This window comes from Rhinopithecus roxellana, chromosome 9, assembly GCF_007565055.1.
Source record: "Rhinopithecus roxellana isolate Shanxi Qingling chromosome 9, ASM756505v1, whole genome shotgun sequence".
Taxonomy (NCBI): domain Eukaryota; kingdom Metazoa; phylum Chordata; class Mammalia; order Primates; family Cercopithecidae; genus Rhinopithecus; species Rhinopithecus roxellana.
In genome coordinates, this window is record NC_044557.1 from 6,758,341 (window position 1) to 6,772,612 (window position 14,272).

A 14,272-nucleotide genomic window follows, 5' to 3' on the forward strand; every position below is an offset into this window, starting at 1 on the left:
ATTCTCGTTCCTCAGCCTCCCGAGTAGCTGGGATCACAGGCATGTGCCACCAGATCTGGCTAATTTTTGTATTTTTAGTGAAGATGGGGCTTCACCAAGTTGGCCAGGCTCGTCTCAAACTCCTGGCTTCAAGTGATCCACCCACCTTGGCATCCCAAAATGCTGTGATTACAGGCGTGAGCCACTGCACTGGCCTGAATCTCCAAATAACGTAAAAAAATAAAATAAATCCAATAAGATGTTACTGGCTGGGCATGCTACTTCACATCTGTAATCCTAGCACTTTGGGAGACCTAGGTGGGCAAATTCCTTGACCCCAGGAGTTCGAGACCAGCTTGGGCAAGATGGTGAAACTTGTCTCTACAAAAAATAAAAAATTTGTAGCTGAGCTTAGTGGTGCACGCCTATAGTCACAGTAGGAAGATTGATTGAGCCTGGGCGGTTGAGGCTGCTTTGAGCCAACGGTGCATCACTGCACTCCAGATTGGGTGACAGAACAAGACCCTGTCTCAAGAAATAAATTTTAAAAATTAATTTATAAACATTAATTTGAGCAATATCTGTTTTTCAAAAAGGAAGTTCATGGTGCAGTGAGAGTGTTTAGCAGTTGACATGCCAGTCATGCCACTTAGGTCAGTGTAGGTGCCTCCGGAGTAAGCACCGTCAGGAAACTGAGCGACTGAGTAGTAGATGAGAATGGTCATTGACCGGGCATTGAAGCTCAATTTGCATATCAAGAGAGGAAGCAAGTATTGGCTTTATTTTTCTTGTTAAAGTAATTCATACTTGAAAGAATTGAAACTGAAACTGTGTCCTAGGGAGGGTGTTGGTCTGACTTTGTCAGTCCAGCTCCTCACTGATAACCACTCTGATGTTAGCTTTGATCGGCCTTTTCTCTGTTCCGAAACTCTGAATCAGAGAAATTTAGCAGTAGAAGGAAGTGAAGAAATAAAGTCACAGTTGTTAAGCTAAAATAATTTTAAAGGTCAAAATTGAGTTTAAAGAGAGTTTAAGTGTAAAGGTTGAGGACAGGCCACCTGGGAAAGGACAGATTTAAAACCATGGAAGTCAGTGCTCTTAAGTATAGACATTTGGGATTGTTTATATAGACAAAATTCTATAACAGAATTTTAATATCTTAATGTAGGGCTTAATGTACAGTTATAATGATCTGATTAGTCAAGGTGTCTTTTTTAGGGGAGAAAGAATGTAACTGTCATGAGATCCCTGTTTGGGGCACCATCTGGTCTGAGTTCCATACAGGACAATAAAGGAGGCAGTTAATCTGTAATAAAGATCAGCAATTAGAAGAAGGAGATCTGGTCTCTTTAAAAAAAAAAGACTTAGTCTTTTTTTAGTTGTTTATAGAACAAGAACAATCAGGAAGAGTTAAGCTAAAAATCTAAGAAACAGAATTGTAAACCTGTTACGTGACCCAGATCATAGTCACATCTCTCTCAAGGCTTAAGGCGTTTTGGCGGTTCTAACAACTTTTAAATTTTATTTACTTTTACACAGTTGTTGTGACAGAATTGGAACTAAAATTCAGGGCTCTTCATGTGCGAGCAGCAATTGCTTGGGCTTCAGTTTACAGCCTGTATGGTCGGACAGAATCAGCAGCACTGTTTAGTTCTGGATAATCACTGACTGAACAACAAAAGTTGGAGAACAGAAGTCCTTGATTTTGGAATTCATTTTCAGGACTGAGGTATATGTCATCTCCCCAAGTTGGAAATTTTGTTTGCTGTTTTTCTTCTGGAGTTTTAAATCAGACCAGCCTCTTTCCAAACTGAAGTGATGGTACAATACCTCATTTTTAGGCACTAGCACCTACAGTTGCTTTTTTACTTCAATTTTATGAGAAACTATGGCAGAAGTTGTGCTATGGAAGCCCCCAACAAGCAGGTCAAACGGCATTAGTAGATCTCCATTTGACAGCTTGGCTTTTGTTGGGATTTCCATGGGACAAGAAAATGCGGTGCCCTTCTCTTTTCCTCTCAACACTGCTAGGAATATCTGCTCTCAAATGATGCAAATGAAATAATATGGCCATGCAATACTTAAATATCCTGGATCTCTGAGCTCTTGGAAATGTACATGAAGCAATATTTTAAGAGTATAATCACAGGCCGGGCACGGTGGCTCACACCTGTAATCCCAGCACTTTGGGAGGCTGAGGTGGGTGGATCACCAGGTCAGGAGATCGAGACCATCCTGGCTAACACGGTGAAACCCCGTCTCTACTAAAAATAGAAAAAATTAGCCGGGCATGGTGGCGGGCGCCTGTAGTCCCAGCTACTCGGGAGGCTAAGGCAGGAGAATGAGGAGAACCCAGAAGGCAGAGCTTGCAGTGAGCCGAGATTGTGCCACTGCACTCCAGCTTGGATGACAGAGTGAGACTCCGTCTCAAAAAAAAAAAAAAGCATAATCGCATAGTAGTCAAATATAATATATATTATATGTATATGTTGTATAGTATAATTTATTTGCATTACCATTGATCGCACCTTGAAGGACATAGAAACAAATGTAATGCATTTTTTTAAATACAAAATAATAAACTGCCTAAATGTATAGCATAGGAGAAAATGTGAGTAGGAATAATTACAGTGCATTTGTTTATAGACTTAACTTACAAAGCACTTTCACCTCTGTTAATTTTTTTTTTTTTGAAGTGGAATCTCGCTGGGTCGCCCAGGCTGGAGTGCAGTGGTGCGATCTCGGCTCACAGCAAGCTCCGCCTCCCGGGTTCACGCCATTCTCCTGCCTCAGCCTCTAGAGCAGCTGGGACTACAGGTGCCCGCCACCACACCCAACTATTTCTTGTATTTTTAGTACAGACAGGGTTTCACCGTATTAGCCAGAATGGTCTCGATCTTCTGACCTCGTGATCCGCCCTCCTTGGCCTCCCAAAGTGCTGGGATTTCAGGCGTGAGCCACCTCGCCCAGTCTGTTAATTTGTTTTAACCTTCACAGCTCTGTGGGATAATTAGAGGTTGGAAATCTTGACACGGGGGATAACATTTGGGTTATCTTTGAGCAGATGCAAGTAGTTCTCACTGCCCTTAGGACTTTTGAAACAGCTATAGCATCTCTAATTTTAAAAGAGGAAACCTGATGAAATAAAAATCTAAATTGACTCCATGGCCCACCTCTAGCTTATTTGAGGCTCTTCAGTTCAATTGGCAGCTCATTTAACGGTTCTTTTGAATAAAAATACTGCAATTAGAGCTCTTTCTCTGAGTTTCCTGGTGTGCCCCTACGTAATGGCTATTTGAAACCAGTCATTAGAAGTTCCATGTATCAGGCGATTACTCCGTGTAAAGCTGATGAAAGCCGCCTTTCATCTGTTTGCGTAGGTTTCTTCTAGGAGCGATAATTTTCTTACTAGCAGCCAGTTCAGATTATTTTCAAAGGTGTTAAGACGTCCATACTCAATACCTGATTAGTGATGATATTGAATAAAACTTTTTTCAGCTCAGTAAGTTACATAAATGCAGAACTTTATTTTAATTATTCATATATATTTAATTGAATATTTCCTTAATTTCTCTTTAGGTGTATTATAAGACTTTGACACTTCCTGTTTTATCTGAAAAAAATGTGAATTACCTGTGATATTTGGACTCCAGTGTGATTGGGCTATCTCCCCTCATACCTATAGAATTGGGTACTACCATTTTTCTCTAGTTTAGAGTATGGGAAGGAAAGTTTCTTATCCTCCCTTTTCTCTTTATAAGGAAATGCAGCATCAGAGTGATTCTATATTCCAAGCAGTTCAAAGAATTCTGAACCATAAGCTGAGCTTAGTTTCAGGTGGGCAAATAGTTTTTCAAGCACCAGAATTTTCATTATTTCAAGTAGTTATAGTATAACTATAAATGTTCTTTTACTTTTGCCTAAATGTCTTTTACTTTTCAAATTACTAACACTGTAAGTATGGTAAGCCACTTTTATTTAAACAAATATCTGTTAGGTCCTATTATGTACAGGGCATATGCTAGAGAATATGAGAAGGCTTACAGAAGACTATATTTCCTTTCCTGTCAATACATGGGAAATGCCACAAGACATACACATGCTGTGAGGGGGAAGAGGGATCTGATCTATATGGAGAATTTATTTGCTATTCAGGAATAAGAAAAGAGCAGTTGGACAAGAATAGCTTTTATTTATTTATTGTTTTTGGCGGGGAGGGGGACAGGGTCTTGCTCAGTCTTCCAGGCTGGAGTGCAGTGGCGCTATCTGGGCCTCACTGCAACCTCTGCCTCCCAGGTTCAAGCGATTCTCCTGACTTAGCGTCCAGAGTAGCTGAGATTACAGGCGCAGGTCACCTGGCTAAATTTTGTATTTTTAGTAGAGATGGGGTTTCACCATGTTGGTCAGGCTGGTCTTGAATTTCTGACCTCAAGTGATCCACCTGCCTTGGCCTCCCATAGTGCTGGGATTACAGGCGTGAGCCACTGCATCCGGCCCAAGAATGGATTTTTTTTAAAAGGGGTTAAGCTTGAAGAGGAAAAAACATTTTTAAAAACTACATAAATAAATTCTAAATTATAGTAATTGTTTTCTTTAAAAGAAATAGAATTTTTTTTTTTTTTTTTTTTTTTTTTTTTTTTTTTTTTTTGAGACGGAGTCTTGCTCTGTCGCCCAGGCTGGAGTGCAGTGGCTGGATCTCAGCTCACTGCAAGCTCCGCCTCCCGGGTTCACGCCATTCTCCTGCCTTAGCCTCCCGAGTAGCTGGGACTACAGGCGCCCGCCACCTCGCCCGGCTAGTTTTTTTTTTGTATTTTTAGTAGAGACGGGGTTTCACCGTGTTAGCCAGGATAGTCTCGATCTCCTGACCTCGTGATGCGCCCGTCTCGGCCTCCCAAAGTGCTGCGATTACAGGCTTGAGCCACCGCGCCCAGCCTAAGAAATAGAATTTGACTGGGTGCAGTGGCTCATGCCTGTAATCCCAGCACTTTGGGAGGCCGAGGCGGGTGGATCATGAGGTCAGGCAATTGAGACCATCCTGGCTAACACGGTGAAACCCCATCTCTACTAAAATACAAAAAAATTATCCGGGCGTGGTGGTGCGCGCCTGTAGTCCCAGCTACTTGGGAGGTTGAGGCAGGGGAATTGCTTGAACCCGGGAGGCGGAGGTTGCGGTGAGCTGAGATCCGTACCACTGCACTCCAGCCTGGCAACAGAGCAAGACTCCATAAGAAAAAAAAAAAGAAAGAAAGAAAGAAAAGAAAAAGAAATAGAATATTGTACTCCACAAAATTTGTGTCTGGCAAATTTTAAAGAACTCAATGATGGGGAATCCCTACTGGAGTTGTACTTAATTGCAGCCTATCAGAAACTAAATATGTTAGAAGTCAGTTATATTTACATTACATTGTTTTTATTAGTATATTTCATTTTCACTGTGTCATTTGTAACTCTCATCTTGTTTCTTCTTATTTTAGACCTGGAATGGCCAAATATCAAGGTGAAGTTCAAAGTTTGAAACTGGATGATGATTCAGTTATAGAAGGAGTAAGCGACCAAGTACTTGTGGCAGTTGTGGTCAGTTTCACTTTGATTGCTACCCTGGTATATGCACTTTTCAGGTGAGACTAAGGACAAAAGAATTGAATACATTTGCAAGGACTGCTGACTTTTTGACCCCTAATAATGTATAATACTTAATATGAAAAGCAAGTAACAGAGCTCAGTGATTGTAGATGTTTACCAGGGCTTTGAATCTAACACATATATTTTCTGTCATCAGCTGTCTTACCAGATAATAATTAAATTCATCATCCACATTTTGAATAAAATATTAGTATTTTCTATTGGTGTATGGCAATTAAAAAAACTTTAATTTTCATAATTAAATCCATCAACTTGTAGGTGATATAAAGTACAAAATACCTTGTTTTAAATGGAAAAATTGAGGCAAAAAAAGACTTGTATAGTAAAAAGGGAACTAATGCTAGAAATAATTTAATTTTTTAACTTATTTATTTATTTATTGAAACAGAGTCTCACTATGTCGCCCAGGCTGGAGTGCGTGGCACTATCTCAGCTCACTACAACCTCCACCTTCTGAGTTTAAGCGATTCTCTTGCCTCAGCCTCCCAAATAGCTGGGATTATAGACAGACACCACCACACCTGGCTAATTTTTTTTTTTTTTTTTTTTTTTTTGAGAGAGTTTTGCTCTTGTTGCCCAGGCTGGAGTGCAATGGCACTATCTCAGCTCATCGCAACCTCAGCCTCTGGGGTTCAAGCAATTCTCCTGCCTCAGCCTCCTGAGTAGCTGGGATTACAGGCATGCGCCGCCATGCATGGCTAATTTTGTATTTTCAGTAGACATGGGGTTTCTCCATGTTGATCAGGCTGGTCTCGAACTCCCAACGTGAGGTGATCCACCTGCCTCAGCCTCTCAAAGTGCTGGGATTACAGGCACGAGCCACTGCACCTGGCCCTAACTTTTTCATATTTTTTTGTAGAGACAGGGTTTCGCTAGGTTGGCCAGGCTGGTCTCAAACCTCTACCTCAAGTGATCCACCTGACTCCGCCTCCCAAAGTGCTGGGATTACAGTCATGAGCCACTATGCCCAGCCTATTTATTTATTTTAGAGACAGGGTCTCACTACGTTGCCCCAGTTGGACTTGAACTCCTGGACTCAAGGAGTCCTCCCATCCCAGCTTCCCAGGTTGCTGGGACTACAGGTATGCACCACTGCACCTGATTCTAAAATTAATTTAGGCTGGATGTGGTGGCTCATGCCTGTAATCCCAGCACTTTGGGAGGCTGAGGCAGGTGGATCACCTGAGGTCAGGTGTTTGAGACCAGCCTGGCCAACATGGTAAAACCCTCATCTCTACTAAAAATACAAAAATTAGCTGGGCATGGTGGCAGGTGCCTATAATCCCAGCTACTTGGGAGAATGAGGCATGAGAATCACTTGAACTCGGGAGGCAGAGGTTGCAGTGAGCCAAGACCGCTCCAGTGCACTCCAGCCTGGGCATCAAACTGAAACTCTGCCTCCAAAAAAAAAAAAAAATTAAAAATTAAATTAATTTAAATTGACTATTATAGAATCAAGAACAATATTTAAAAGGCTCAGCTGTCTGTATACCAGTATGTAGAAACTAGGTAATAAAAGTAGAAATTTAAGAGTTAATACATGAAGATAAGTTAAATTTTGTATAAATTATAGAAAATAAATTTTTTAATTATAAAATAGAAAAATGATTAATTCTAAAAATTACAAATGAGTGTATTTCCTGTATAAATTATAGAAAGAATTATTAAACAAAATGTGAAAACTTAGAAAAAATGGTGATTAATTTACTTTTTTACCTCTGTATTGATAGTCTCTTTTTAGGGTAACATTATCTTGATTACAATAAGGTATTTTATAGAGTGATAATCCAGAGTGATTGATACTGGTGATACACTGTGCATATCATGGGGGAAATAATGACTAGATGATAGCAGAGTTAAGTGAACTCCACCAAGCAGGTTGTTCTTAGGATTCCTGACTAATGTTTTAATATACACCAAATAGAAGAATATTGTATATTGCTGCAGGGCTCTGTCCTTGGGCCTTTTCTATTGTTATTATTATTTTTTTGAAACCAGGTTTCACTCTGTAGCCCAGGCTGGAGTGTAGTGGTGGTATCACACCTAGCTGCAGCCTGGACTTCCCATGTGCAGGCGATCCTCCCATCTGAGCCTCCTGAGTAGCTGGGACTACAGGTGCACATCAGCATGTGCAGCTAATTTTTTTGTATGATTATTATTATTATTATGTTTTGGTCAGATGGGTTTTTGCCATGTTGCCCAGGCTCATCTCTAACTCCTGGGCTCAGGCAATCCACCTGCGTCAGCCTCCCAAAGTGCTAGGATTACAGGTGTAAGCCACCAATTGTCAGTTGGGAGGGATAGCTAACATCAGTATAACAGAATTAAGATTCAGAAATAGTCAAGCCATGTATCTATGGTCAACTGACCTTTGACAAGGGTGCCAGGACCACTCAGTGGGCAAAGGTTTCAACAAATAGTGCTAGGACAATTGGGTAGCCACATTCAAAAGATTAAAGTTGGACCACACCACACCAGATTAACTCAACAATCTAAATATCAGAGCTAAATGTAGGGGTAAATCGTTATGACTAAATTTAGCAAAGGATCTTAGATATGATAACAAAAGCATGAGCAACAAAAGAAAAAGTAGACAAACCAGACTTCATCAAAATTAAGGTATTTGGACAGGTACAGTGGCTCATGCCTGTAATCCCAGCACTTTGGGAGGATCACTTGAGCCCAGGAGTTGAAGACCAGCCTGGACGACAGAGTGAGACCCAGAACAGGGTCTCACTCTGTCGCCCAGGCTGGAGTGTAGTGGCTGGATCTCGGCTCACTGCAACCTCCGCCTCCCAGGTTCAAGCGATTCTCCTGCCTCAGCCTCCTGAGTAGCTGGGATTACAAGCACCAGCCACCACACCCAGCTAATTTTATATTTTAATAGAGATGGGGGTTTCACCATGTTAGCCAGGTTGGTCTCGAACTCCTGACCTCAGTTGATCCACCCACCTCGGCCTCCCAAAGTCAGGGGGTTATGGGCGTGAGCCACCATGCCCAGCCTACCAAAAATTTTAAAATTAGGCGGGTGTGGTGGTGCACCTTGTAGTCTCAGCTACTTGGAGGCTGAGATGGCAAGATCACTTAAGCCTGGGAAGTCAAGTCTGCAGTGAGCTATGATCATACCACTGCATTTCAGCCTGGGCAACAGAATAAGACCCTGTCTCAGAAAAAAAAAAAAACAAAAAAATAAAAATACACGCAAAGGACCTATATAGACATTTTTCAAAAGAAGACATACAAATGGCCAAAACGTTTATGAACAAAACGCTCAACATTACTAATCACCAGGGAAATGCAAATTAAAACCACAATGAGAAAAAACCTTGTATCTTTTAGGATGACTGTTATCAAAAAGATGAAAACAATAAAGATGAAAGAAGCATTGGCATGGGTGTGGTGCAAAGGGAACTGTGGTGCACTTTTTTGGGGAGTATAAAATGGCACAGTTGTTGTGGAAAACAGTATGAAGGTTCCTCAAAAAGTTAAAAATGGACTACCATATGATCCAGCAGTCACACTTCAGGGTAGTATATATCAAAAGGAAATTACATCAGTATGTTGAAAAGATATCTGTGCTCCCATGTTCATTGCAGCATTATTTACAATAGCTGAAATATGGAATCAAGTTAGGTGTTCACCAGTGAATGAATGAAGAAAATGTGACGTGAGTATATAGATCTCTCTGTATACATGCTTTTCAGCCCCTAAGAAGGAAGGAAATTCTGCCATTTTCAACAAAATGGATGCACCTGGAGGACATGATGTTCACTGAAATAAGGCACAGAAAGACAAATACTGCACAGTGTCACTTAACTGTAAAATATAAAACATTTGAATTCACAGAAGCAGAGAGCGGAATGGTGGCTGTCGGGATGGAAAGATGTTAGTCAAACAGTGCAAAGTTTCAGTTACACATACGCATTTTTAAAAAGAGAGGCAGGGCACGGTGGCTCGCGCCTGTAATTCCAGCACTTTGGGAGGCTGAGGCAGGCGGATCACCTGAGGTCAGGAGTTCAAGACCAGCCTGGCCAACATGGTGACTGTCTCTACTAAAAATATGAAAATTAGTCAGGTGTGGTGTCATATGCCTGTAGTCCCAGCTACTCGGGAGGCTGAGGCTGGAGAATTGCTTGAACCCAGGAGGCGGAGGTTGCCGTGAGCCCAGATCGTACCACAGGCACTCCAGACTGGGCAGCGACAAGACCAAAACTCCCATCGTTTTTGTTTGTTTGTTTTGTTTTTTGAGACGGAGCCTCGCCCTGTTGCCCAGGCTGGAGTGCAGTGGCGCGATCTCAACTTACTGCCAGTTCTGCTTCCTGGGTTCAGGCCTCCCGAGTAGCTGGGACTGCAGGCGCCCGCCACCATGCCCAGCTAATGTTTTATATTTTTAGTAAAGACAGGGTTTCACCGTGTTAACCAGGAGGGTCTCAATCTCCTGACCTCGTGATCCGCCCGCCTCAGCCTCCCAAAGTGCTGAGATTACAGATGTGAGCCACCACGCCCGGCCCAAAACTCCATCTTAAAAAAAAAGAAAAAAAGAAAAAGATCACAAAACCTTAAGTAACCTATTATGTTTAAAATGATATTTATAAGACTATTTTTTTTTTTTTTTTTAATTTTGAGACAGAGTCTGGCTCTGTAGACCAGGATGGAGTGCAGTGGAGCAATCTCGGCTCATTGCAAGCTCCGCCTCCTGGATTCAGGCCATTCTCCTGCCTCAGCCTCCCGAGTAACTGGGGCTATAGGCACCCACCACCACGCCCAGCTAATTTTTTTGTATTTCTAGTAGAGACAGGGTTTCACCATGTTTGCCAGGATGGTCTCAATCTCCTGACCTCGTGATCCACCCACCTTGCCTTGGCCTTCCAAAGTGCTGGGATTACAGGCATGAGCCACCACATCCGGCCAAGACTAATTTTATTTTAAATATTTTTCTATTATTTTCTGATTTCTCTACTATGAATATTTATTATTTGCATAATAAAAGTTTTTTCTCCACATCTCCAGACTAGAATGATGTGAAGCCCAACTAAAAAGTTTCCATTTTTGCCTGCACAGTGGCTCACACCTGTAATCCCAGCACTTTGGGAGGCTGAGGCAGGTGGATCCCCTGAGGTCAGGAGTTGGAGACCAGCCTGGCCGACATGATGAAATCCCCTCTCTACTCAAAATACAATAATTAGCCAGGTGTGGTGGTGGGTGCCTGTAATCCCAGCTACGCAGGAGGCAGAGGCAGGAGAATCGCTTGAACCGGGGAGGCAGAGGTTGCAGTGAGCTGAGATCGCACCACTGTACTCCAGCCTGGGCAACAAGTAAAACTCCATCTCAAAAAAAAAAAAAAAAAAAAATTCATTTAATAAGGCAGTTGTATATTGTAGATGCTGAAAACTGTATTGGCTACTTTTATAAAATTAATAGCTAAAGGTCAAATCTGCGTTATGTTCAGTTTGGGACTAGCATTTTATACTGGAAGACATTCAGGGGAGACTTGTCAAAATAGGGAAAGCTGAGGAAACAAATCATAAAATGCTTGAAGGAAGGAGGGATGTCTAGCTTAGGGAAGGGACTCTTGGACAGTAAAACTGTCTTTGTGATGAGGGCTTGGTCTTGTTAAAGAATTAAAATTTTAATTTGTGCAGCAGCAATAGAAAAAAAAAAAATTAGAGCCAGGCTCAGTGGCTCACGCCTGTAATCCCAGCACTTTGGCAGGCTGAGGTGGATGGATCACTGGAGGTCAGGAGATCAAGACCAGCCTGACCAACATTGTGAAACTCCGTCTCTACTAAAAATATAAAAATTAGCTGGGTGTGGTTGTGGGTGCCTATAACCCCAGCTACTTGGAGGCTGAGTCAGGAGAATCTCTTGAACCTGGGAGGCGGAGGTTGCTGTGAGCCAAGATCACGCCACTATATTCCAGCCTGGGTGACGAGCGAAACTCCATCTCAAAAAAACAAAAAGAATTAAATTTATTCTGTATGGTTTCATGGGCAGAACTGGGGCCACTGGGACAGTGAGTGGAGATAAATGATGAGATTTTCACTCAGCCTACAGTGACATCTTTTCAAGTTACATAATGTGCTCCCGATTACTTGGACATTGTCTTGAGGTAATCAGTGAAGTAATCGTGATTACTGAGGTAATCATGATGTGTTGGGGAAGGGATGGCATGTGTAGTTTAAAATTCAGACAGGTCTCTTTTTTTTTTTTTTTTTTTTTTGAGACAAGAGTGTCACTCTGTCGCCCAGGCTGGAGTGCAGTGGCGCAACCTTGACTCACTGCAACCGCCACCTCCTGGGTTCAAGCGACTCTTCTGCCTCAGCCTCCTGAGTAGCTGGGACTACAGGCACACACCACCATGCCTGGCTAATTCAGACCATTTTTAAGTGTGTAATTCTCTGGCGTTAAGTACACTCACATTGTTGTATAACCATCATCACCATCTACTTCTAGAACTTCCTCATCATCCCAAACTTTATTGTGTCTTTTTATTTTTAAATTTTAGATTTCGGGGGTGTGTGTGCAGGTCTTTTACATGGATATATTGCATAATGGTGAGGTTTGGGCTTCTAGTGAACCCATCACCTAAATAGTGAACACTGTACTCAATAGGTAGTATTTCAACCCTCACCCTCTTTCAGTCTCCCCACTTTTGAAGTTCCTGATGTCTATTATTTCCATCTTTATGTTTAGCTCCCACTTATAAGTCAGAACATGTTATTTTTCTTTCTTTTCTTTTTCTTCTTGAGACAGGTTCTCTCTCTGGCGCCCAGGCTGGAGTGCAGTGGCACAATCTTGTCTCACTGCAACCTTCGCCCCCCAGGCTCAAATGATCCTGTCACCTCAGCCTCCCAAGTAGCTGAGACCACAGGCACACACCACCATGACCAGCTATTTTTTTGTATTTTTGGTAGAGACAAGGTTTTGCCGTGTTGCTCAGACTGGTCTTGAACTCCTGGGCTCAAGCAATCCACCCACCTCAGCCTCCCAAATTTGTAGGATTACAGGTGTGAGCCACTGTGCCCGGCCTGATCATGTGGTGTTTAATCTTCCCTAACAGAAACTTTATGCCCATCAAGTAACAACTACCATGGTTCAGCTCTGGGTAACCTGTGTTCTACTTTGTGTCTCCATTAATGAGCTGATTTTATGCACCTCATAAAGTAGAATCATACAGTATTTGTGCTTTTGTGTTTAACTTGTTTCACTTAGCATGATGTTTTCAAAGTTCATTTATGTTGTAACACGTATTAGAATTTCCTTCCTTTTTATTGATAAATAATATTTCATTGGGTATGGTGCTCACACCTGTAATCCTAGCACTTTGGGAGGCTGAGGTAGGAGGATTGCTTGGGCCCAGGAGTTGGAGACTAGCCTGGACAACAGAGCAAGACCTTGTCTCTAAAAAATATTAAAATTTAAAATTTTTCATTGTATGCACATACCATATTTAGTTTTTCCATTCATCTGTCAGTGGTCATTTGGGTTACTCCCACCTTTTGGCTGTTGTGAATAATGCTGCTAGGAACTCTGGTGTACAAGTATCTGTTTGAGTCTATGTTTTCAACTGCAATTTCTGGGTCATAAAGTAATTTCTATGTTTAACATTTTAAGGAACCTCCAGACTGTTTCCCACAGCAGCTGCCCTGCTTTATATTCCCACCAGCAAGGCACTATGGCAGTTTCTCTACGTCCTTGCCAACACTGTTATTCTCTATGTGTGTGTGTGTGTGTGTGTTTTAAATAATAACTATCCTTATAGGTATGAAGTGGTAACTCATTGTGGTTTTGATTTGTATTTCCCTACTGAGTAATTATGTTCAGCATCACTTCACATGATTAGTGGCCATTCATCTGTCTGGTTTTTGAGGTTTCTTTTTGAGATAGGGTCTCACTCTGTTGCCCAGGCTAGAGTACAGTGGCATGATTATGGCTCACTGCAGCCTCAAACTCCCAGGCTCAAGTGATCCTCCCACTTCAGCCTCCCAGGTAGCTGTGACTATAGGTGTGCATCACCTTGCCCAACTAATTTTTGTATTTTTTGTAGAAACGGTGTTTCACCATGTTGCCCAGGCTGGTCTCAAACTCCTGGGCTCAAGCGATCTGCCCACCTTAGCCTCCCAAAGTGTGGAGGTTATAGGCATGAGCCACCGCTCCTGGCCCTAGTATTTGATTTTCTGGTTCTATATTAATCCACTTAGGAGAATGACCTGCAGCTGCATCCATGTTGCTGCAAAGGACATGATTTCTTTCCTTTTTATGAGTGCATAGTATTCTATGGTGTATATACACCACATTTTCTTTATCTAGTCCACCATTGATGGGCATCTAGGTTGATTCCATGTCTTTGCTCCTGTAAATAGCAACACCAGAGTTTTGACCTGCTCTGTTTTCATCCTGGGCCAGTTCACTCCTCCTTAGGCAACCTGATGGTCCCCTGCTCCTGGGACGTCATCATATTGATGCCAAAGTTAGTGGGGACACCCAAGGGGCATATTGCATTACAGCTTAGAACTCCTGGTCTCAGACGATTCTCCTGCCTCAGCCTCCCGAGTAACTGGGACTACAGGTGTGCACCACCATACCTGGCAGTTTGTCTGTCTTCTGTGGAGAATTGACTATTGAATACCATTGCCCGTTTTTGAATTGG

General features: G+C 42.1%; 1 protein-coding gene across 6 annotated transcripts in view; it reads left to right on the forward strand.

Moving 5' to 3' along the window:
* RNF170 (ring finger protein 170) overlaps positions 1-14,272 on the forward strand; it is a 47,746-nt gene that overhangs the window by 3,833 nt on the left and 29,641 nt on the right. For 3 of the 6 annotated variants that reach the window (XM_010356272.2, XM_030938115.1, XM_030938113.1), the window contains exons 2-3: positions 1,519-1,708; positions 5,454-5,597. In XM_010356272.2, coding sequence (XP_010354574.1) covers positions 5,461-5,597 — 137 coding nt within the window. In that variant the 5' untranslated portion in view covers positions 1,519-1,708; positions 5,454-5,460. Of the gene's footprint in view, positions 1-1,518; positions 1,709-3,795; positions 3,817-5,453; positions 5,598-14,272 lie in introns of those variants that run through there. The other 3 variants (XM_030938114.1, XM_030938116.1, XM_010356279.2) reach the window with 3 other exon arrangements.